Below are 27,349 nucleotides of genomic sequence, written 5' to 3'. Positions count from 1 at the left end.
CTATTCACAGATGATACACCATCAAAAGATTGTTTTCTTCTTATTGGAGTACTCATGGGATAATTTGAAGTAGATTGAACAGATCCACGATTTGGTGATAACACTGCTGATTTAGAAGCAGCGTTTGATGATAAAACATTCAATGGTTTCATTATGGGCTCATACAATCTTTCAAGTGTCGAACGATTTTCAATATTATCATTCTTGATAGAGTTGAATTTCTGTCTGACAGCTTCTGTTGTCTCTACTAGTTGACGTTTCAAATTCATTTCATTGTTTTTATGTTCAGAATCGTTTTTTGTATTCATAATGCCCTTTTTAAATTATAGCTCAATTCGTTGATGAAGTGACCTCTACAATATTCAGTGATCGAATAAGTTCCAAAAACAAGATCATGGGTATATAAAACTATCGAATCCTTTGCGATATCTACCTTCATCTATTTTTCTATCCTTATCAATTACTAGAAATCCATATTGATCCTCCCAGCATTTAACACACATCAATTGGAATTGTTTGAATGTTACATCGGGTGAAACATGATCTGAATAAATGTGATGTAAATTCGTCTCATCTTGTTTGAACATTATAATGAAATTGGTATTGTCACGCACTAACTGTTTGGGTACCCGTGAATATGTCTGTGCTAGATAAAAACAATCAACATCCTTATGACGTCCCATACAGAAATATGATCTAATAATATCTTGCTTTTCACATATCACATCATCGAAAATGAAAACAGAATTAGGCTTAGCGTCGGAGGGTTCCACTATTTCTGCATTATTGCTGAATGTATAAAAACCTAATCCTTTTATAGGTTCCAAAACACTTCGCAAGTACTGATATTTAGGTTGATTGAGTGACTTCGAATAGAGATACACATTTCTAAATCTCAATCCTTGTGGATGTGTTAATAGTGATATCATTGCATTCGTCTTTCCACAATTTGAAGGTCCTATAATGAGTCCTCGAACTGATGATGGAAGTAGTGGACCATGTCTGAATACTCTTTGTCCATTCAATCCACACCCAAATTTCTCATCTAGATTATCTACAGCAAACTTTTCTTTCTGTTTTACAATGCGCATCGTGCCGTGGTTGGAGACTATATAAATGTTATTAGCTTATTCATTTCAATGTGTACCATCAAACGATACGGACGTATTGAAAGTGATCGTAAAATTAAAAGAGGTTGTGGTTTTGTTAATGATTTAGTAAACAAACTTCCTTTCGAATTACATCTACCTGGAGGATATCAATACTGTGGACCGGGTACAAAATTGAAACAACGTTTAGCTCGTAACGATCCTGGAATCAATAAATTAGATATTGAATGCAAAAAACACGATATTCAATATTCTAAGCATCCATCTGATCTTGCAGCAAGACATTTAGCCGACAAAGAACTTGAATACAGCGCTTGGGATAGGGTTAAATCAAAGGACGCGAGTATTGGGGAAAGAGCAGCTGCATTACTTGTCACCAACATTATGAAAGCGAAAAGACATATGGGCATGGGTTGTAGTACCAATAAGAAAAAATGTAAGAGGAAACAATCGAAGAAAAATAATATTAAAAAAGTTGCATTTGGTGCTGGGATAGTCCATAAAGTGCGAAATGTATTGAAGAAAGCTGGTGGGAATCAATTTGTGACGAATAATAGCAAAAAAGCTATCACTGTGGCATTGCAGGCGGCACGTAAATACCTTAAAGCTGCCGGTGGAAAGAAGAAAATTCGCACACCACGCATAATTCCTGTTCCCAAGATCGGTGGACTTTTACCATTGATACCAATTTTTGCTGGACTATCCGCACTAGGAAGTTTGGCGGGAGCCGCTGCTGGTATTACCAAGGCCGTGAATTCGGCAAAAGCCAGCAGAGCGGCTTTAATGGAAGCCAATCGTCACAATAAAACCATGGAGGCTGTAGCATTAGGCAAACACGGAAGTGGAATATATCTCAAACCATACCGTAAAGGTTTAGGACTATATTTAAAACCATACAAAGCCACAAACAAAACAAAAAACTGATTGAACCCCTACCTCAGAGGCCTCTTACTGATCTCGATCTCAGTTATTATGCACAAAAAATGAAAATTCCACATTTTCGTGGTGTTTTTATGCGTGATAGATTACCATCTCCAGGTCCAAAACAAAACGAGACAGCTATTGTTAATTTAGATGGAATAAGTGGACCAGGAACACATTGGGTGGCATATAAAAAATGTGGGAAAGAAGTCACATATTTCGATAGTTTTGGAGATCTACCCCCACCATTGGAATTGACTCGATTCTTTCGAAAATGTTCGAATGTAAAAATCAAATATAACTATGATCGACAACAAAAATTTAATACAGTTCTCTGTGGTCACTTGTGCTTGCAGTTTCTCTCTAAATAATTTTCCAAATAAAAATGGATTCAACACCAAAACTGGATCGGGAGGCTATCAAGGGAATGGGGTTTTCACTTAGAATGTTTTCAAAATATGGTACCTTGAAAAAAATGGATAAAGTGATGCTTGCAAATATGCCTAAGGAAGTGATACTTGCATGTGTTGCACATGAGATTGCATATGTTTGGGAAAAGTTGCCTAAGCATCTGCAAGATGACATCGATATAATGAAACATAGATATTGTTATGAGCACCACCACGATCAAAATTCAGATTCGGATGTTAATGATGGTCCTATACCTCGAAAATCAATGTGTTGTATTTGTAATATAGAGGATGTGAATATTGGTATCAATAAAAATGATACTTATTACAATACAACACCTTCCAAAAAGTGTAAATTGTCTCAAATGTGCTGTTGCTGTGTACAATAATAAATTGAAATGTGTTTCAAAATATTCATCAGTCATGTCACGAAAGTTCGAGCTACAAGCTGTCGGGACAAGTGTCTTGAGTGCGGATTTTTTTCCACCAATTGAATTGGATAGGAACAGTCGTTATGGATTAGGACTTTTGGGATTCTATGGATGCAATACAATCAATAATATAACTGAAGCTAATAACTTAGTTAGTTTTAGAATCAGTAATGACAACTCATCGATATCCCAAAAGTTGACAATTGAAATTCCATGTGGTGCTTACGAAATAGAAGAGATCAATGCCGTCATACAGAAACATATCATGTTCAGATTGTTTCATGATAAAAAACCAAATGATGTCGTTGCAGATGATATTTTCTATCTACACGCCAATAATAATACATTCAAATGTGAAATGCGATCCAAATATGAAATTGATCTGACACATCCAAATTCTATAGCAGAAATGATGGGGTTCGCTCATGGAATATTTCCACCAAATCAGATACATGAATCATCATTACCAATAAACATTACAACTGTGAGACTTATCCGCTTAGATTGCAATATAATATCTGGTTCATATATAAATGGTGAAGAATCTCACATTCTTTTCTCATTCCATATTGATGTTGAACCTGGCTACAATCTTACTAAAGAACCACACAGTATTATATATATGCCTGTCAGTCCAGAAGGTCGTCAATTGATTCACAACATTACAGTGCGTATTTTGGATGAAAAAAATAACCTTATCGATTTTGGAAGTGAAGAAGAGATTTTCATTATTTTGGAATTGAAGAAAATCGAATAACTGTTGTTATGGGTTTCATTTACAATAGACAAAATCGCATTGAACAATCCCAAACGAGTTGTACTATTAAAAAGAAAGGTGTGCATAAAAAGAAAAGTGTGCATAAAAAGAAGCTCATTCCACAAGTGTATGCTAAACAGTTAGCACATAACGCTCTGTCTGTGAGTGATCTTAAATTTTTGAAATCGATTGGATTGAAAGTGAGAAAATAACAATGGTGCTCGAAACAAACAGTGAAAAGTTGAATATATTCAATGAACCAGTGCTCGATCATTCTCTCATAAGTTTACATGAGCACACATATAAGCCCTATGGATCACCGCTATTCAGGAATTCGGATGAAATCAGAATTGCAATCAATAATCAAGATGTTATACTAGATATTGCCGACAGCTTCATTTACATAGAAGGTAAATTCACCCCCAAAGATGTAGCGAAAACATGCTATCTCTCGAATAATGCAATTGCATTTCTCTTTGACGAAATTCGTTATGAAATGGGTGGTGAACAAGTGACTGTTGTTAGAAAACCTGGGATAACATCTACAATGAAAACCATGATATCATTTGGACAATCTCATGCTAACACATTATTGACATCTGGTTGGGGACTTTCACAATTGAAGCAAGATATCTTGGATACAAGCAGTCATGTTTTTAGTGGAAAACTACCACTGAAATATTTGATGGGTTTTGCTGAAGATTACAACAAAAGTATCTTGAATGCCAAACAGGAATTGATTTTGATTATCGCTCGATCATTCAAAAACTCGTATATAGGTGAGGTTGATGCTGATTTGGAAATAAATAAAATCGAATGGAAAATAAGACATATTGTACCAGATGATAAACACAAGCTCAAACTTTTGAGTAGAATAAACAAAAGCGGTCTGAATGCCAAAATCAAATTGGCATATCGTATGTGGGACCTCTATGAACTACCATCATTACGTGGGACTTCTTCAGACATATGGGCCATCAAAACAACTAATGCATTGGAAACTCCTCGTTTTGTCATCATCGCATTCCAAAGTACTACCACATCTGAAGATAGAACACAGGATATTACAAAATTCACAACTGCTGATATCAATAGTATTCGAGTATACTTGAATTCTGAAGTTTATCCATATGAGCGTTGGAATTTGAATTTCGATAAAAAACATGATGCTCCTGCTTATTATGCTTTTGAGAGTTTCCAGCGAAGTTATTATGATAAAGATATGAGTGAACCTCTGATGGACATTGGGCAATTTAGAGAGAATCCACTATTCGTCATCGATTGTTCCCATCAACCGAATGCAACAAAATCATCAACTATTGATATAAAGATTGAGTTTGAGACGAGGAAGACCAAGTTTCCAGACAACACTAAAGTATATGCATTAATTTTGCATGATACAGTTTTAACATACAATGCATTGGATGGTTCAGTTCATAGCAGATATTGACACTTTTTTTCACTCTATCATATACTGTTTTATGATCTTTTTTTTATTTGTAACTGACTTATATCACGTATTGTATTTTATATCATATTTATTGTTTTGTAATCATTTTCTATTGTATTTCATGAGATTTAAATAAATAAAACATGAAAATAATACAAAGTTTTTTATTTGACATTATTTATGATTTACAGGAACATACAGACTATCTAAAATAACTTCTTCCTCATAATCATCATTTTCGCGACCATCTTCAATTTCCTCTCGATTTTCATCATTCAATTCAAAGTGATGAATAATCCATTCTGGCAAGTATGGTTGGAGGCTATACAGGAATCTTCTTAGGTTCAGTTCAATCATAACCTCACAAAGTTGCCACAATTCCAATTCATTATCCAAAAATTTGTTACAAACTTCTGCACCACTCCAATAGTTCTCAGCATCACGAAGGCATAATTCGATTTGTTTTTCATCATAGCATACACTCATATCATAATTGCTTGCATGTTCGGCTCCATCACCCAACACCTTCAATTTAGACGACAAATGTTGAACCGATGATTTGAGATCTACAACATCGACCCAATCTTGACTTGCGTACTGCATCCACATCTTTAAATGGTGGAACTGAAATCGAATAAAAAAAAACAATAAGCAACCTCCAATTTTTCAGTGATATAATACTCACATTCCCATTTTACTTGTAGTTACAAAGTGGGTGTATTCAACTAAGTTAGTAATGTTTATATTTCCATATAATTATCATCTAATATATGAATATTAATGAAACAATAAGAAATTCATTATAATTGCTATTATTATTCAATCATATTGAATTTGACTAGAGTTAGCGTTTTCACACCAAAAAACTTTGTAAGCTATGACCTAAAGAAATTCGCTATAAATTATTACAATTATTATTCAATCATATTGAATTTAACTAGAGATCGCGTTTTCATGCCAGCAAAACTTTGTTGGCTCTGTCCTAAATACACCATCGTATATTTACCACCTGATGAGTTGATACAAGATATATCGTCATCACTGAATTGCAACGAAATACGTTTTGGTAGCCATGTTTTAAATAATTTATCATTGCTCACATCTTGCAAAGTTAATAAAATTGATTTACCAAATCGTGTAGAATAAGTTGACATATTTTTAATTATGTACACTTCATCAATTGGCAATGATGATAAGGCCTTTTGCTCTAGTATTTCAACCTCCTGTACAATCAAATTATTAATTTTATTCAAGTCTACTTTTGAAACGGACATGATGATAATATATATGAAAATATAAACAATTTCCAACAGACAAATACACTCACCGTCTTCCTTCTATTACGAACTGAATAACACTCTACCAATTGCTAACTGCTGCAGATATATTCGTCTACTGATTTCATAGTGTGCCAAGCATTTCTTTTATATTAAACAGTGCGAGTCACCCCCACCATGAAACCGTGAAAGGTTCACATTGCTAGTTGCTATCCACTAGAGATGCCTGACGTCACAGCCAAGCCCATCTCCCAATTTGATGCGATAACAGTTGCCGGCACGAGCAAGCAGTGATCGTTGCGCTCTCGGAGAGGGCAGACGTTTGCACAGTCCTCGCCCGCCTGGGTGTCACCATCAATAGCGAGGGTAGGGTGATGCATTACGTCACATCATTCACTGCTTCGAGAGCGATAGCCGAACAAGCAATTGTCGTTGCGCTCTCGGAGAAGACAGACGTTAGCACAGTCCTCGCCCGCCTGCGTGTCACCATTGATGGCGAGTCTGGGGCGTTACGTCACATCCTTCACTACATCGAGGGAGGTGAGAGCAGACCGATGAATACGCATTACTCTGCCACACGTCGTGGAGTGAACATGTCGCTCTCTAGCCGTTGAACGGTTATTGCTGTGACGTCACTCCACTACTAACTTGGTGCCCTCACACCGATGGAGCATTCATTACTTGGAGGATCTTCGAAGTATGCAGACGTATGTTTGTACATAGACAAACAAGCACATGATGAAACCCTGTACCGTGCATTCTCTTACACACACACACACACACACACATACACACACAAAATCTCATATGAAAAAAAAATCTGAACGATCCATGCACCAGACACTTCAAGGTCACAACGCCTTGACTTCACTGCACAACAAAAAAAAGCAAATAACACGTCATATTGGTGGGGGGAGGATTAGAACCGGGAAAAAATTTCTGAACAATCCATACACCACACCCTTCAAGGTCACATCACAGTGACTTCACCAAACAACAACCAATAAAAAAGCAATTAATACGTCATAGTGGCGGGGGGAGGCTTAGAACCGGCTCAAATCTCCTACTTCCGTTCTCAACAGAAATCTTCTTCCATACACGTATTTGTAGAAATGTTCTACACCTCACGTGTAGACAAATGTTCTACACGGCCAACAGCTCTCGCCTGGTGACACAATAATTACGTTCTCAACAGAAATCTTCTTCCATACACGTTTTTGTAGAAATGTTCTACACCTTTGACAACGGCCAACAGCTCTCGCCTGGTGACACAATAATTGCGCTTTGGTTTACTGAGCGTTTTGCTGAAGTAGCCAATAACTTTCTCCTGTCCATCCTGGAGCTGAGAAAGGACTGCTCCAAGTCCTCTCTTTGCTGGCGTCCGTATCCAAAATCAACTTCCCGTCAGGTCAAAACAGAAACGTTGATCAAAGCTGTTTTCAACTTCTTGAATGAGTCTTGGCATTCCTCAGACCACTGGAACTGGATCTGCCCTTCTGTGAGTCGGGTCAATGGTTTGGCGATGTTGGCAAACCCCAGCACATATCGGCGGTAGTAGGTGCATAAACCAAGGAAGCTCCGAAGCTGGTGTATATCTTTTGGAATGGGCCATTCCTTAACTGCTTTGATCTTTTGTTCGTCTACCGCCACTCCTTACCCAGAGACAACGTGACCAAGGTAACGGACATATTTCTGCAACAGATGGCATTTCTTGGGACTAAGTTTCAATCCAGAACTCCTCAGACGCATGAATACCTCCTCCAGATTTTTCAAGTGATCGTCGAACGATTTTCCGACCACGATTATATCGTCGAGATACACTAGACACGTCTTCCATGAGAGCCCTTTGAGAACCGTCTCCATCAATCTTTCGAAGGTCGCTGGAGCATTTCAAAGCCCGAATGGCATAACCGTGAACTGCCACAATCCTGAGCCGATGGTGAAAGCTGTCTTTTCTCGATCTTCTGGGACCAATTCTAGGGTGTTTTTCTTTGTCAAGTGATTTATTTGGCGATAATCCACGCAGAACCTTGTCGAGCCGTTCTTCTTCTTCACTAACACGACTGGGAAAGACCAGAAGCTGTCAGAAGGTTCGATGACTCCTTCTTTTCCCATATCGCTGACTATCTTGTCTGCCTCTTCTCTCTTGGCAAGAGGGAGTCTTCTAGCTGATTGTCGGATTGGTCGGGCATTGCCAGTGTCGATTATATGCTGAACCACATTCGTTCTGCCGCCTTTTCCTTCTCCAATGTCGAAAATTTCCTGGTACTTCTTGACTAACTCCCTCAGTTTTGATCGGTGAGTTGGTGGTATGTCCTTGGAGGAAATGTCAATCAACTTCTCCAACTCTTTAGGCAAGTTGTTGGCTTGGCTAACCGAACTGCGTACACTGTGTATCACCGAGAAAATGGACGAACAGTGCCCCAGCATTGTTCATTTCATCAAGGTCACTGGAAAGTAGTTGACATTCATGACCCCTGACACAACTTTATCAACACGCAACAGGGTCTTCCCAAGTGCGATTCCTCATCCAATTTTCTCATCGTGTATCTTGGGCTCGAAAATTACCACCTTGCCGCTGCTCGCACTTCCGTCCAAGCTAGCCTCCAGGATGGTTTCAGCCCTTTCAGGTACGCACACGTTTTCAGCCAATAGGACCCTTATCGTCTCTTCGCTTCTTCCATGAAGCACCAGCTCTTCTCCGCCGAAACGTAGGACGCCGTCTTGGAAATTCAGCCCGAACCCTTTGGAATTCATTATGTCCATTCCAATGATTGCAACGTCCTCGATGTCCGCCTCCAATGCACGATGTTAAAATTTAGTGCTGCCCAACACCAATTCAATTGGTAGTTCTCCAAGTACAGTGGCGCTGGCTCCCCTGTTGCGGTGCGTAGCTTCCAGCTTGACGGTTCAATTCTTGCCGGTGTTTTGGCAAAGGTTGGCCCAAGAATGGTTCTCGTCGCACCTGTATCTAGCAGCATGGTGCAAGGCTCTTTGTTGATGAGGCCGTCTACGACAACACCTTTGTCTTGTCGTTGGAGAACGGCAAAATATGCGTTTTTTACGGGGGCTTGCTGGGTACAGGCCGACGATTGCCCCTTCTCATCGACCCCCTCTAGTTTTCCTGATTTGATGTCGATTCTTTGAAAGCTGGACATTTACTACGCACATGTCCAATTTTCCCACAGTTCCAACATCTTATTTTTTTCTCTCAGGCAACAGTTCTTTCATTACTTTTCTAATGGTGGCCTCAATATCAGCAGGCACTTGTCCATCTTCCTCGATAGCTCGAACTTTGCTCTGGCTCTTGCAGGATTGTTTTGCAGCCTCGAAATCCAGAGCGCTTGCCAGTGCATCCACGAGATGTTTGGGATGAGCTAGTGTCAAGGCCTGCTTCGTTTCTTGGTCGCGAAGTCCGTCCAAGAATGCTAACCGTTCCATTACATTCTCCAGTGTAGCAGGATATGCCAGACGAACCAATCGAGCAATGTCGGCTTCAAACTTCTGTAGGGCTTCTCCCGATTTCTGGCAGCGGTTCTTCAGCTGTGAATGGTAAACGTGCTCTAGGTGGGCCTGTCAATACAGCAGCTCAAGATGCTTTATGAGTTGGTCACAGTCTTCCTGTTCTTGGGCCGTGAGGGTTTGCAGAATATTTGTTGCTTCTCCACGCAACGCGAATGTTAATGCTACCGCCTTTTCTCCTGCATTCCATCCATTCGCTCTGGCCGCAGCTTCAAATTGTCGGCAAAAATTTGCCCAAGGAGTTTTTCCGTCGAACTGGGGCGGCTTGATGGAGAGCTTTCCTGGTTCAGAACTGAGTTTGACATCTTTCAGTTCCAGAATTGAGTTTTCAGCAACCGTTTCTGTAGGGTGGGCAGAATTAACGATTTGGTTTTGCAACTTGCTAATTGATTTCCTCTACATTTGTGTTCATTTGCTTCCTGATTTTATCTCTGTCTCGATGGTTCCTATCCTTTCTTCGAGTAGTCTCGCCACACTACAAAGCTCTTTCTTCAAGCCTTCTATATTCTCTAGAAGTACTTCCTTCAAGCTGTTCGAATTCTCTAGAAATTCATCTTCCAAACTTTTCGAATTTTCCAGAAGTTTTTCTTCCAAACTCTTCGAGTTTTCCAGAAGCTTCTCCTGAAGGCTTACCGAATTTTGTGGAAGCCCATCGAGTTTGCTCATTATTAAACTCAAATCACCCCCAGAAACTTCGAATAAATGTGTTTCGGGATCTTCTCCTGATTCAATCAAGTTATCCCATAGTCTCTTCTGGAGTACTGATTTCTTTCCGGAAGAATCTAGTTTTCTCTCCTCCAATTCTTGCTTCAATTTGGCGACTTTCAAGTCCACTAGGCGCACTTTCCTTGAACACATTTTATCTCTTACTGTCTATTTTACTCAAAACTGAATATGTCCACTTATTTAATGGAGTCCGAAATGCTTATTTATTTTCATAAGTCTATTTTTCGCGAGAAAGGTCTATCAGTTTATGTTTCCGTCGTCCGGTACTGTCCACTTCGCGAAACACAATGAATCAGCAGTCCATCTGCGTGAAAGTGCGAAAGTTTTATAGTCAATTTCACTGTAATACAAAGACTGTCCACCAAGCGTTCACAAATTTATTTTGAAAATCCACTTCTGATCACCATTTGAAACGAATTGAAGATTAACTGTCTTATCAATTTATTTTTAACAATATTTCACTATCACAACTAATTTATATACAACACTTAGCAACTAACGCTTAATTTATCTTCACAGTTAGATTTCTTTCTTTAAACGCACGATTCACTTTTTAAGTACAGACTACTGTTCGGGACGGAGAGCGGCCTTTTTATATCGTCAACGAACGCTCCGGATCTCTCTAGGGATTTCGGCACGGGTCTAGATTGTTCGCGGTGGCTTATCGAGTGCATTACCGATGAGTCATGCGTTTGCTCTCTAAGATATCGGTCAGATCCGGCTTCAGATTTATTACAGATCTAATTAATCAAAAGGGTTTAACTTCAGCAAAAATTCCTGCGATTTTAGAACCCATAGGCACAAGTCGAGACGACGGAAAACGGTACGACACTTGTTCCATGGAAAAATGATAAATCTGTTGTTTGGGACTTTACTTGTGTAGATACATTAGCAACTTGCCATCTTCCTGCTACTTCTGCGAAAGCTGGTGCTGTTGCTACGGAAATATCAGAATTAGGGAAATAATTATATCTTTCGCCCAATAGCTGTTGAAATTTTTGGTGTTTTTGGCTCTGAAGCCTTATCTTTCATCAATGAAATTGAAAAAAAGGTAACCGATGAAACTCACGAATCAAGAGCCACATCTTTTCCCATTCAAAAAATTAGTAAAGCCATCCAAAGATAAATGGGGCTTCGTTTTTCGGTACTCTTCTTGATTCCAAAAAACTTGATGAAATTTACATGTTTCTTGAAAACCAACTTTATAAAGAAAAGAGAGGTTATTACCTCTCTGGTGGTTTGTAATTACAAGTCACTTTATGGAATTAAAACAAAAGCAAATGGAAAAAATACTTTCTCTCAGCAACATTCTGAAATGGGTTTCAAAGATATTTCGAATTGTTCAGTGATAAATTCTTCAGTCTAAACCCTTGGGTTTAATGGTTTGAAAAATATTGGTAACACCTGTTTCATGAACAGCGTAATCCAATGTTTATCAAATACGAGATGGTTATTGAAATATTGAAAAAGGATGAATTCATGAAAGATATCAATACTAGCATTTCTAGTAAGTAGGGTGCTTTAATCCAAGCGTTTGTAGAAGTTCAAGGAGTTGTGGTCAGAATTCATTTGATGGAGTAGTAAATAAAGTTTTGCTCCTCGATTCATGGGTAATTTCAATCAATACGCCCAGGAGTTTCTTCGTTATCTTTTAGAAGGTTTACATGAAGACCTTAATATAATTAATATATAATTAACCTAAACTGATTTTAACGGAGATTGACGAAAAATTGAGTGACAGCTGAAATGTACAAGAGTCATGGCTCACATATTTGAGTATGCATAACTCTAAGATTGTAGATAATTTCGTTGGTCAAATGAAATCCACTGTGGACACTGATCAGAAACCTTTGATTCTTTCTGAGATTTGTCTTTCTCCATACCACAAAGAACCGACCAATTGAGTTTGTAGCAATGCTTGGATTCGTTTGCAAGAAAAAAAACTTTGGATGGAAATGAAGAACCGACGTGTACGAAATGCAGTTTCCCCATATTTTAGTAATTCATTCAAAAAGATTATCTCCAACGAAAAGATTTAGAGGCAAATTGAATGATATTATCATATTTCCTCTAGAAGCATTGGATACGGACAATTTTGCAGCAGAAAATGTGGCTACTTGTTGTTATAATCTATATGCACTTTTAAATCACAGTGGGGCTACTGAAAGAGGGCATTTACAGCATACTGCAGACACCCGTATACTGGCGCGTGGAACAAATAAAACGATTCACACGTGTCACTAATTTCACCAAAATTGTTGCAATTTTTTGATTTGTTTTGACTAATAACGATGAAGTTACATCATTTTTTGGGAATATACTGACCTTTTTTTCAGCTGATCCTGCTATTTCAAATGAATTCGATAAAAGTTTCCTATTTTAAAGAACTAGAGTAATCTGTTTTCAGATCGAAAATATCATCAAAAACTAGAATTGTCAAATTTCGATTTTTAGCTCAACCGTCTCTATTTCGGATTATATAAAAAAAAACAAAGGAACTTTCAATACGTTTCATACTTCTTATAATCCGATATGAACCAATTTTCAATGGAACGTTTCGTTGATTAGATTTAACTTAAAACTATTTTTTTAAGCGGTTTTTGTAGCCACTGTAATAACAAATTACGCTATATATTACAACTCATGTGTTTCCCGACTTTTTTTTCACCATCACAGTATGTTCATACCGGTCAAAGATATTTCAAAAAAGCAGGTACCAATTTTTTTTTTGGTCTAGAACTCCACATATCGGAAGAACATGTAATACACAAACCATTTCCGTTGTTCAAACTATTTCATTTAATGTTCAGAATGTCGTCCATCGTGACATAAACACATATTCGCTCTGGCAATAGTATTTTTATGCCCATTTTCAGGCATTTGTGAATTTGTAAGCATGCAATCCCTCCTTATTGTTTATTTCAATTCGCTAATAATGCCGAAAATTGAGGCGAATATCTTGTCTTTATAAAAGCCCCACAATGAAAAGTCCAGAAGTGTCAGGTTAGGTGTGTTTGCAAACTTTTTATTTTCGGCAAAATACGATTTCATTTGACTTTTTTGCTTTTATTCAGAAACAAAACTGACAATAATAATGGTAACTATATAAAACAAATAACAATCTCAACTTTTTAATACTAGATGTGAATTTAATTCACATCCTCCGGGGCTCACAAATGACTACTTTGGCTTCAACAAAATAATTTTCGTAATGAGGCGAGGATAAACTCCTTGCTGTAGTCATTTCGACTACCCGTACTCTGCTATCGAGAGCAAGAAAAATTTGCTTAACTTTTCCTGTTGGCCATGAGTTTTTGGGAAAACTATCATCCCCAATAATGACGATGCCTCTTCTTCAACATCACTGCTGTTGAATTGCCACTTATTTCTTATTGCCACGTATTTATCAGCGAGGGTACGCAATTCCGTATCCACAGTTTCCAGAAAAGGTCCATATTTTATATCTTTGTGCCACTCGCCATATTTTCTCAAATGAAAATATGTATTATCAGAAATACCCAGTGGATTCACTTCACTGAACTTTCCAATGAGGAAGTGGTTTGGTGTCAAGCTTCCGCTCCCCTGTTGCGGTGCGTAGCTTCCAGCTTGACGGTTCAATTCTTGCCGGTGTTTTGGCAAAGGTTGGCCCAAGAATGGTTCTCGTCGCACCTGTATCTAGCAGCATGGTGCAAGGCTCTTTGTTGATGAGGCCGTCTACGACAACACCTTTGTCTTGTCGTTGGAGAACGGCAAAATATGCGTTTTTTACGGGGGCTTGCTGGGTACAGGCCGACGATTGCCCCTTCTCATCGACCCCCTCTAGTTTTCCTGATTTGATGTCGATTCTTTGAAAGCTGGACATTTACTACGCACATGTCCAATTTTCCCACAGTTCCAACATCTTATTTTTTTCCTCTCAGGCAACAGTTCTTTCATTACTTTTCTAATGGTGGCCTCAATATCAGCAGGCACTTGTCCATCTTCCTCGATAGCTCGAACTTTGCTCTGGCTCTTGCAGGATTGTTTTGCAGCCTCGAAATCCAGAGCGCTTGCCAGTGCATCCACGAGATGTTTGGGATGAGCTAGTGTCAAGGCCTGCCTCGTTTCTTGGTCGCGAAGTCCGTCCAAGAATGCTAACCGAATATCTTGTCTTTATAAAAGCCCCACAATGAAAAGTCCAGAAGTGTCAGGTTAGGCTGTATTATCAGAAACACCCAGTGGATTCACTTCACTGAACTTTCCAATGAGGAAGTGGTTTGGTGTCAAGCTTCCGCATCTTGATGATCGGAAGACATAACTTAAAGGATGACTGTTCTATACTCCATTTCAACAATGAGAGTATGTTATTTCATACTCTTGATATACAGGAGATATTTCTCTTGTTCGGGCACTGTTGAGTAAGAATTACCTCCAAAGCACTTTCAATAGATTTAATTATTTTTTGAGAAAGAAAGTTTTTGGCTTTCTACTACTCCATCTTGATACAAAAAAAGAAGGATGAGGGAGTCTTCCAAAGAAAGGAAGGAAGGAACTCTATACATGGATGTGTAGATCATGCAAAGAAGTAACTTTCAGACACAAACTGAAAGAAAGTCCTCCTGAAACAGCTACTTTCATATAAACATTTAATTATACGAAAGAAAAAATTCTTTCAAAACAAATACTTCTATATGAACACTGAATTATACAGAAGATACTTTTCTCTACTCAGTTTGTATTTCAAACATTCGTTGTGGAATAAAAATCAGATATCATTCACATGAGTTCTACTTTAAATGAATGGTAACAAATTGCACTTACATAGAACACTGCCATCCTCACTGGTATACACCGATGTTTCGCCTTAAGACACTTGCCCTAAGGCTCTTCAGTTCCAAATTGGATAACATTATAGAAAATACACACACTTCATTCATGAATTACGATTTTTTAATCTCACGGAATAAGCTTGATCTGCTTATGTCATCGATGACATCTTAATGACATTCATTCACCTATTTGATTTAATCCCAGCCAAGAGGAATCTTATTTGAATTGAAGAGGTTATATTTAAAAAAAAATATATATCATATTTTCTATAATGTATTTTCTATAATGTTATCTAATTTGGTACTGAAGAGCCTTAGGGCAAGTGTCTGAAGGCGAAACATCGGTGTATACCAGTGAGGATGGCAGTGTTCTATGTAAGTGCAATTTGTTACCATTCATTTAAAGTAGAACTCATGTGAATGATATCTGATTTTTATTCCACAACGAATGTTTGAAATACAAACTGAGTAGAGAAGAGTATCTTCTGTATAATTCAGTGTTCATATATAGAAGTATTTGTTTCGAAAGAATTTTTTCTTTCGTATAATTCAATGTTTATATGAAAGTAGCTGTTTCAGGAGGACTTTCTTTCAATTTGTGTCTGAAAGTTACTTCTTTGCATGATCTACACATCCATGTATAGAGTTACTTCCTTCCTTTCTTTGGAAAATTCTCTCATCCTTCTTTTTTTGTATCAAGATGGAGTAGTAGAAACCCAAAAACTTTTTTTCCCAAAAATTAATCACTCCTAAAAATATAACCCCTTCAATTCATTTAATTATTCTTTCCGTGTTAGGAATCACACGTTAAAAGGTAAGACCTCGTTAATCCTTAGCTCGTACAAGTTTCGACTTCTGAGGGTTGTCGTTCGTAGGGGTGCGACTGCTGGTTAACGGAAAAAAGATTTTAAACCAATTTTTTTTCCCATATTCGTCCCATTTGACTTGCTTCTGGTGGATTCTTGAACCATTTTGTGTGACGAATGCAGCAAAACTGTTGAATTCGGTTCGAATCTAGTTCTCAGATAGCTGGTTTCATTCTTTTTCAGCTCTGCAGAGCTTTGATCCATTATCAGAGTTTTTATGCTGGATTACCTCTTCTACAAATGAATCTATGAATTGACATGACGCCATAATAGTACAATACTAGTATACTTTATTAAAAAATGATGAAATTTCAATTTCCATTTTTAATTTTGGGTTGTTTTTTTTACATTTGGTCCAATTTTTTAGAAACATGGTAAATTCGATATTTTGTTGAAATTTTTGAATAAGTATTTTTTCATTATACTTCTAAGTATAAATTACTTATCAAATCATGCCATGATAATATGGTCCGATATTGTGCTTGACGAATTCAATATTAAAAGTTATTAACTTAATTACTTTTATTAATTCTAAGGCAGTACGAAGTTTGAGAGGTCAGCTGGTATAAACAGTTTTTCAACTGTTTCTCTGAACATCTTATAATAAAGTGATCATCAAAATACAGTTCTTTGATTCAAACTCAATATAATATTAGTATGTATTCTTTATCATATGCTTTATAATGGTTCATCATTTACGAAAGTAAATAAGTGAGTGCGGCTTTTTGTTTTTGTTAAAATTTATTTTTATTCATCTGGAATCAATGAAGTCGCCCCGGAGCACAAATTAATTTTATTGTTGTTTTTATTTTTATCGTTGTTTTATAATTTCACAAATAAACATTTGAAAACTGAGTCTTGAAATTTATTTAATTTCATGAAATTTGAAGGCTCAAAGCTTGTTAATATACATCGTTCTGAAAAGCTAAGTTACGAAATAACAATAAATTCTGTATTTCATTAAAGTGTGAATGAGTTGTAATAGTTCCTGAGAGATTCTATTTTTAAGCATATATCCTCTTTAAGTTTAGGATCACCTAGGATGATGGTTTTTCCAATTTCATGTGTTCCAAATATCTTCTTCTTCTTGGGTATAGTGGTGATTGATAGTCCTTTTTGAACCAGTTTTGGTGGATATGGAATTTCCGACCATGTGTAGGACCATTCTACCTGAAATTTAAGTGTTTTGATGAGTGTTTTTCACAAAATCATGACAAACCGGGTAAACTTTTGTGTTTCTTACAAATCACATATCTATAAAGAAAGTTCTTCAACAATATGGTTGGAATAAAATTCAGATTACTATTGAATAAACTAAGGTGAACAAAAATAAATATGTCTCAGCATATTCTTTAAAAACATTATTAGTGGACGTGTGAATGTTTCTTGTTAAAGAGTAAACATCAGCACAATAATCCTTCAGCTTTCGAAAAAGTTACATATTTCTGATCTAACACCTATCCAAATGTATGTTCTCTCATCGAAGAAAATCATGAATATGAAAGTTATTGGAAATTGAAATTATTTCTAAGCCCCGCTCTTGCTGAAGTTTTCATGGGCAACCTCGAAAAAAATATTCAACACTCAGTTTTCAAAAAATGCATTATTGGTATAGGTATGTTGACGATGTTATAGCCTACTTTACAGAAAAACATCATCAATTAGTCATTTCTTCAATACGTGAACTTCATTCACAAAAATGATAAAATTAACAATTGAATAGAAATCAAACATTTGATAAACTTTTTGTACCTCACGTTACAAAAACTAACAACAAACATGATTTCGCAATTTACCACAAATCGGCCCAATAATATTTATTATTTTATATAGAGCGATTCACAATTTTCGTTTCGTTATTGTTTCGCAATTATTTGTTTTTTATATTTCAACAAAAATCAGAAATGATCAAAAGAGTGATTCAAATAACTCATATCTATTTATAGGATTTTGAAATATTTTGCTACATTTTGCCCTGTATACTAAATTTTGACTTACAGAAAATTTGTATGTACCGTTTTCTATTTATAACCTGGCATATCAAGTAGGAATTTTTTTCAAGGATATTGAAAATGATTTCGCTCTCGGTAGATGAATTTTGAAAAGATGCCGACCCAATTTGCCTTATCCCACAATAATAAATCATATCGCACGAGATTGTTCAAAATAAAACATAATCAATTGTTTATACAAGTTGAGCTGAGAAAAAATAGTTAGGCTTTTGTTTCGGATTAAATATTTTTTCGGTCTCCTTCATTTGACAGGAATGTATGCAAATCAGTATGAGAAATCACAACGGACATCACTGAGTACCTAGCCTATGAAAACAAAAAACTATACGATGCTAAATTCAGTTGACAGTTGTCAAATAATGCATATTCACACTTCTGAATCGGTAGATGTTTATAATAATAATAATAATAATTCCTTTATTTTCACAAATTAATTTGCACATCAACAGTATGATAATGCAATTAAAAAAGAGAAAAACGTCAATAAATTCAAATAGAGAAATGATATATACATATTAAATGACTAGAATGATTAAAATGTCTCTGGATAAGTATAGAACATCCACGTCACACACAATTATTCTAAATAATATAAAGTATAAACATAAAATATATCAAAATTAATAATTCTACGTGTGTATAAATAAAAAAGGTGTGTATTAAATAAACCGTACACTTCACATGAAAATAAAGTTACGGCTGAAACTCCTCAACAGTGTAGCAGTTTTTTGACAATAAGAGTTGCTTAACTTTTTCTCTTGAAAATATATACATTTCCTGAAACTTCAATGTCATCGGGAAATTTGTTTCGAAAATTTTGCTAATTTGAATACGATGCCTTTCATAAATAGCATTAACTGTTTCATTTGTGATAAAAAAATTGCGCCAGATATACTTCATTTATTTGTGGAGAGGAAAATGCAACAATACGTGAAATTGCTTTCACGAGGCGAGATGCTGCAGGGAGACCTCATATCGATATTGATAATGCTACTAGGATTTGTTTGAACTGTTCGATATCAGTTAATGATGAAGTAATACAGCTAGTCTTCGTCTCAATATTTGCACTCAAATTTCAAGCCACACATGCTGCATTTGTAATGCTGACAGAGAGTGTCGCTACAGTTTAGAGTTCATGTTTTTTTGAGAAAAAATATATTCATTTCGAATTGCTGTCAACATCATTTAGATGAATGAAAATGATAACATTTTTTCATTGTTGCAAGATGGTTTGCAATGTGTGAATAGTCCATATACTGTGAGAGGTCCAGCAATGCAGGTGTTTTTGGAAAAACTTCGTGATATGGTTTCAAGAAATTCCCAAAACTATGGAAATTTTGAAAATATTGGTGAAATCAGTGATGTAGACTCTAAAACCCTAACTTCATTAACAAAAGAGCAATTCCGAGATTTGCAGACTTTTTGTGATCCAGTTGCACAAGCGCAGAACAGGACAATTCCAGAAAAACATTTATTACTTATCTTTGTAAAAATGCGACAAGGCTTGACCGATGAGTTCCTAAACATTATTTTCAATTATTCTTCTAGGCAAAATACCATTTTAATTATTTTCAATGTGAAAATGTCCCTTATGCAACAATTTATTCCTAACAATATTGGATTTTCATCTATAACGAGGCAAGATTACATAGCAAATCACATAACATAATTTACTTGTACTTGTATTGTACAATTTTAATCTACAACTACCTAAAGCAATCTCGTGTATTGCCTGTACCTATAACAAAATTGAAAAATCTAGTAGTTTTAGGATACCAATGACAAATTGGTTTCAAAGAGACGATATTTTAATAATGAATAGAGGGTACCGCGATTCGGTAGGTATGTTGGAAGAAATGGGTATCAGTAGCTATATTCCACCAATTTTGAGACGCAATCAGAAACAGTTTTCAACTGCAGAAGCTAATAATTCAAGAATCATCACGAACTCCAGATCGATAGTAGAAGTACGAAATCGACACTTGAAATCAATGTTCGAATTGTTCAAAGGAACAATTTCATTACATCACGCCGTTCATCTGAATTATTTTTTAAAAATAGCTGGTGGATTGATCAACAGATATCGTGTATCTATACCAAATCTATCAGAAGAATTAGCTAGAACTTTACTGGAAAAAGTGGATGAAGTCAATATTGTTAAAGCAAGAGTAGAAATAGAACAATTTACATAAGAGGAATGGAAACTGGAGACAGCTGAACCATAATGACGTGCAAAATTTTCCGCGTTAGGATATACCCAGATAGTACAGATTGTGACAAATAATTAGAATATCAAACAAATTTTTCATATGTATTTTTGAACAACTGAACTGGTATGAAATTCATGGTTAATTCATTATTTAATGTCAAATAAATCGTGAAATTCGGATAAATCAGAAGAACGATGGAATATCGGAAAAAAACCTCACCCTCGCTTACACGGCGATTGCTCTAGGTATCAACTGATCTACCTAGGGTTTGGATTCAAAATTAGCAACGGGATAAGATATCTCCCCATATATTCCATCATTTCTAGTGAGAGAGTGGAAATGGTGAGTAGAGCATAAGAACGATTACAGCTGAACAAATTGAACTTTTTTATCTTCTTTGACCTGAAGAACGACATTTTGCCGGTTACAACAGAGCTTTAGAGGTATCTTGATTTCTGAATTGTATTTTGAGCCAATTATCTGAACTATGTGAGAGATCTAGCTCCCGAAAATTATATTATAATATCAAAAAAGTGTCGTCAAGTCGAAAAATTATGATCCGAAACAAGGTAAAGTCTTACGATTTTTTCTCAACTCACTTTGTATACATAGTAAATTACGCTTTTATTTTGAACAACCTCGTGCGATATGGTTTATTATTGTGGGATAAGGCAAATTGGGTCGCCGTCTTTTCAAAACCGAGAGCGAAATTACATTTTCAATATCCTTGAAAAATATGCCTACTTGACTATGCCAGGTTATAAATAGAAAACGGTACACACGAATTTTCTGTAAGTTTTACTCAAATTCACAAATCATATTCACTATGGAATGCTAAAATATAAAAGAGTTTGTGTCAAAATTTAGTATACAGGGCGAAATGTTTCGAGTGAAAATTTTGTTGAAATGTAAAAAACGAATCATTGCGAAACAATAATATATATCACAACGAGTATTGTGAATCGCTCTATATGAAATAATAAATCTAATATTTTCGGTGTATTGTGGCTTCAACTAGAAACATTTGAATGAGTTATTGTGATTTTTTTTAACAATATGCATGAAAGCGTCAATTCATTTTAGAGTTTCATTTTTCATTTTATAGTACCCAAAAATAATAACGATTCATCCTGTATATTATTCTTCAAAGCTCTTAACATATATATGAAAGTTTGGTCTGAGATTAGAACTATAGACTCCATGTTGGGAATCACACGTTAAAAGGTAAGACCTCGTTAGTCCTTAGCTCGCACAAGTTTCTCAACTTCTGAGAGTTGTCGTTCGTATCGGGGCGACAGCTGATTAATGGAAAAACAGATTATAAAACAGAAACAGAACAGATTTAGTTTTTTTCAATTCTACCAATAAATATGTGTGATATTAACTAGCTAATATTGGTCTGAAAGTGGTATTTTCCAGCTTTGACACCTTGTATTTCGAAAACTATACATTGAATTTTTTTTGTGCCTATGATGACTTTTGATCAGTAGATCGAGCTCAACAAAATATTAAAATTTCAAGCGATTCGACAGAAAGCCATTTTGCATAAGGAGTGTGCGTGGTCCTTTGTATAAATGAGAAGTAAGTTTTGATTTCATTCATTTTATTGTTGACTTTGTTTATTAATAATGTTATATTTAGATTTTGGTTGTCTCCTTTGTTGAGTTTAAATGCCTATATCTTAATATATATAGGAATTTTCCTCAACACTTCAGATGGATTCAGTGAGGATGCACTATAAAAAACACATTTTTATCTCAGGTGGAGTCTTGTCCAAATAAAATATAACATACCAGGAACCAACACGATCTGTGGATAAATTTTAGAAAAGATATAATCGAAATATGAATACAGAACAAGTTAACATAATAAACTTGTAAAAGATTTGAAGAATTATAAGAACTCGCAAATCATCAATCTAGGCTTGAAAATGCGTTTTATGCTAACCAACCGTGAATGAAATACAGAACGCACTTTATTGTGAAAATGTCAAATATCAGTTCTTATAACTGGACTTGAAAAACGGAAATCTGCTACAAGGAAATATTCTTGATCTCCTCACTTTTTGGATTTGCTTTTGAAGGTATTAGATAGTATTAGTTCAATTATAATTTATACTTGTATAACACTTTTTTTCTGATTGTATCTTAATTAATTTTCAATAAATTATGGAGCATCAAAAAGCGTGGCTTCTCTCTTCGAGACTTGGCAAAGAATTTCCATTGTTGACAAAAAAAAATGAACAATCCTCTTTTTCCGGGATACCAACTATGTACTAATTGTCACAAATTCAAATTTCGAAGTTTCATATTTCTAATACTAGTTAAGTTACAATTTTAATACATAGTTCCAAATTTAGCTACAGTTCTGTTTCATATATATTGATTCTAATGATTTTATTATGTATCTTTTAAATTTTCAAAACAGATACAATATTATTTCTGTTGATAGTGTTGTACAAATTCTATCTGTCGTATCTATTCCAAAATGATTAATTTCATACTCAATTTTTGACATTCCCTCGCTTTGTCACGTGACAAGCGGCAACAAGGCAAGTGCCTCATTACGGAAACATCGATGTCCGCCATTGAGGACGATGCTGTTCTATGTAAGTGAAATACACCACATTGTGTAGCAATCTTGTGAATGATACCTGTTTCCATTCCATAACGAATGTTTGGAGTACGAACTGAATAGGGTAAAGTGGTTTTTGTATAATTCAATGTTTATATAAAAGTAGTTGTTTCGGAAATATTTTTCTTTCGTGTGTTTCAATGTTTTTATAAAAATAGTTGTTTCGAAAGGGTTTTTTCTTCCAGTTAGTAACTTTCATTATCAGTCAACATCTGTTCCGATATACAGTGTAGATGTGCTATTTTACCTCGTCAATTTCTGACGAAGTGTTACTATAAAATCAAGTGAGTTGATTATAAAATACATTCAAATTGTGAAGTGTCAGTGTACCCATCATGGACAATGAACCACCACCCAATGAAGGGGGTCCAACCAGCGAAGATCATTCATCGATTCAGCAATCGCAGTTTCCAAAATCAACCGGTCAACAATTGGAACTAAACACTGAATCTGATAGTACACATGAAAATACACAACAAAAAAGTAAAGTATTCAATTTTCAAAAACCCAACGTATATTCAGACATGGTATATGTTTTCATTGAGAAGATTAATGACCAAAATATTGGTAAATTACATCCCATGGCCGTAGGTCATATACATTGCATCAAAAACTAAGATTACAAAACATCAAAAAAATTGATAGAGTAGGCAAAAATAGAATAAGAGTGCAAATGAACAGCATCAGGGATGCTAATAAATTAGTTATGAATACAGAACTTCCAAAAGAAAATTTAGAGACATATATTCCTAATAATTTATTATACAGAAAGGGAGTCATCAAACAGGTAGACACCAGCTTTGATGAAAATTATCTTTGTTCGAATTTTCTATCCCCTATTACTATAACTAAAGTGAAAAGAATCAGTAGAAAAATTAATAGGAATGGAGAAGACATAGTAGTATCGAGACAAACTATCATAGTAACTTTTGAAGGTAATATTTTACCATCTCAAATATTTATTAATTCCGTCGCATGCAACGTTGAACCGTATGTACATAAAGTCACACAATGTTTCAATTGTTTAAAATATGGACATGTCTCTAAACAATGCCGAAGCACCATCACATTATGTATAAACTGTGGAAAGGAAAAAGATGAAACACATCTTTGCCGGGATCCGCAAGACAACTGTGGCATATATTGTAAGACGAATGGTCATAAATCTATATCCAGGATCTGTCCAATCTATAAAAAACAAGAGGAAATCAAGAAAAAAATGGCCGAAGAAAATATTACTTTTTTCGAAGCAAAAACTATCAGTCGCAATACGTACGCTTCTACATTAAAAACAAACAATACCCGTCAGATTTTAGATTTAAATTCAGATCAAGATTTTCCACCTCTTTACAGCGACCAACCGAGGAGAAATTATATTCATGTCTCAACCGATCACATCACAAAGACTAAATACTCAGTATACAACCACAACAAGAACACAAATTTCCAACAACACCCATTCCACTGCGGAAGTAGGAAACGTGCAAAAGAAACGAAAAGCGTCATCACCTCTTACAAATGTAGATAACCCGCCTATGTTTCCATTCAGATTTGGACCAGAGAATCCCATTTCTTTACCTCCCACAGAAAATAACATAAACAATGAACGAGAAGAATTTATAGCAGGGTTTTTATCAGTCTTGCAAAAATACTCAGCGTAGTTGATTCATTTGAAGAACTAGCCCCATTAGATATTGAGAACATAAAAAAAATCGCGTTTGCCCAACCCGGTAATCACCACGAAAATGTCGATGATGAATTTTAAAGAGCTAAATATTCTTCAATGGAATGCACGTTCTGTGGTTTCGAATAAAAATAGTCTAAGCTAAAATTGATATCGCTATGATATCTGAAACTTGGGACGCGGTAATAAGAAAAGACAGATGTGATGGAAAAACTGGAGTTGCTATCCTAATAAAGATATTCCCGAAGAAATCCAAGTATGTGCTGTAAAAATTTATGACGACATATCTAGTATAAATGTCATAACTGTTTATTGTCCACCGGATGTAACAATCAAAACCCAAACCTATGAGAAATTATTTGGAAAGATTCGTAATGCTACGATTATTGGAGGATACTTTAACGCTCATCATGAATTATGGGGTTCTTACAAAAACAATACTTCTGGAAACAATATGGTAAATGCGTTGAACAACACGAATGCAATACTGCTCAATGACGGATCTCAAACGAAAATATCTAGGACAGCAAATAAATCAGCTGTAGACGTAACGCTTGCATCACCAGAAATCTAAATGACACTTTGGGATCGGACGATTTCCAAATACTCATGAATTTAAAGATACGCACACCCTCCGCAAGTTTATGGCAACAAGCAAGACGAATGCATATAATTGCTTCCACAAGCACAACGTACGATAATAGTGACTGGATAGAAATTTTTTTCAAAGGAATCACACCATGTTGGGTAAACAAGGAAACAGATTTCGAAGTGAACCCAAAATCAGCCAACGATCATCACATAGAGATATAGTATCTGCACCAATATCCTTAAACGAACTGGATTTTGCGTTAAAAGACTCAAACAAATCGTCACCTGGTCTCGATCAAATAACATATGATATGCTTTGGAATCTACCACCTACAGCTAAAAAATTTCTATTAGAAATATTCAATGATGTTTGGACTGGAAACGAAGAGATTGAAGACTGGAAGAAAAGCATTGCGGTGCCAGTTCTGAAGCCAGGGAAAAACCCTGATTTACATGAATCCTACCGACGCAAATCTTCATTATCATGTATATACAAAACATTCGAACGAATTATCAAGCACAGATTAGAATTTTACTTGACTTGCAATTCTAGTCTCCCTTCAAAACAGTTTGGCTTTAGAAAAGGACTAGGAACCATTGATGCAGTTTCACATCTTGTACCGATATTCAGTTATGTTTTTCAAAAAATCATTACCTAGGTGCTGCCTTCTTGGATATAAAAGGGATACACACCGAATCGTAAGATTCGGTGTGTATCCATGTGCTGAGACAAAAATTAATAGAAACTGTAATCCCCGAAAGAGTTGCTAATTTCATATATAAAACATTATCGCGAAGAGAAGTGTACATTAGAACAGAAAATAATTCGATTATAGGACCTCGATATGTCTCCATGGGATTACCACAAACATCCGTCCTATCACCATTACTGTTTAATATTTTTACAATTAATATACACGAGGAAAATAATTCCTATAAACTCATTCAGTACGCAGACGATTTTGTTGTATATAACACCGAAAAAAAATTACAAACCTGCATAGTGTCTTTGAAATCTTCCATCGCATCGATAATTACGAAGTTTAACTTATTGGGATTCACCCTCACCCCCAAAAAAACCTATGTTACATTTTTTACCAGGCACAATTTACCAAACATGAATAACGTCACAGTTAACAATACCGATCTACCAGTGTCTCCAACAATTAGGTACCTTGGAATTATTTTAGACAAGAAGCTCACATGGAAACCTTTCATTTTCAAGACAGTTAACTCAAAAGATTCCTGCTTATTTAGACTCACCTGCCATCCTCCAAAAATATCGTGGCAAATATATGATATCCGTTTATTAGTTAACAGTAATATTTCTTTCAATGGTATAATTGTATAATGAGCTTCGTAAATATCCGTTTTGGCGTACTTTCCTTTCGAAAGTTCCATCAATAATTTATGACCACCAGCTTCTATTGGATCGTATGGTCTTATTAATCCATCAGCCTCTAGAAATCTTGGAAGGCGCAGTCTAGAAATATCCTCATTGAAGTCCGTGGCTCTTTTCACTACATCAAAGGACCCACTTGCAAAGTCAACTACTCCGGCAACAGGTCTTGCTACGAGTCCAACTGCTCCTTTCCCCAAACCTTTGAAAAACCCTTCAACACCCTGTTCTTTAGCACCTTCTACTGGTTTGGTAAATACTCCTGTTACACCAGAGTATACTCCCTATAAATAAAGTGATATTTATTAATTTACACTTGAAGAAAGAAGATATCTAAAAAGCTATTTTAATCATAGTTCGAACGTAATGTAATATTTAGGCGTTTTTTAGCTGATCCCACTATTTCTATCTCGAAAATGGTAAGACCTAAAAGGTCGGTTAAATTGGACGAAAGTTTCCTATTTTGGGAAACTAGAATAATGTCTTTTCAGATAGAGAATATCAGTGGTTGTTTTTGAAATGAATTGGTTAAGGCTTTCGCG

At 35.8% G+C, this 27,349-nt stretch overlaps 1 protein-coding gene across 1 annotated transcript in view; it reads right to left on the bottom strand.

Annotated features, from left to right (window-relative positions):
* Window positions 1-17,129: 17,129 nt before the first annotated feature.
* Window positions 17,130-27,349, bottom strand: part of LOC111511015 (intermembrane lipid transfer protein Vps13) — a 1,108,316-nt gene continuing 1,098,096 nt past the window's right edge. Inside the window, 2 exon segments of the mRNA XM_074170346.1 lie at window positions 17,130-17,447; window positions 26,672-27,091. Of these exon segments, the coding sequence (XP_074026447.1) occupies window positions 17,238-17,447; window positions 26,672-27,091 (630 nt within the window). The 3' untranslated portion in view covers window positions 17,130-17,237.

The sequence above is a fragment of the Leptinotarsa decemlineata genome, unplaced genomic scaffold (assembly GCF_025532065.1).
Source record: "Leptinotarsa decemlineata unplaced genomic scaffold, Ldec_3_MD MMD2_P_RNA_scaffold_8, whole genome shotgun sequence".
NCBI classification, from domain to species: domain Eukaryota; kingdom Metazoa; phylum Arthropoda; class Insecta; order Coleoptera; family Chrysomelidae; genus Leptinotarsa; species Leptinotarsa decemlineata.
This window is presented reverse-complemented; position numbering and strand designations above follow the sequence as displayed.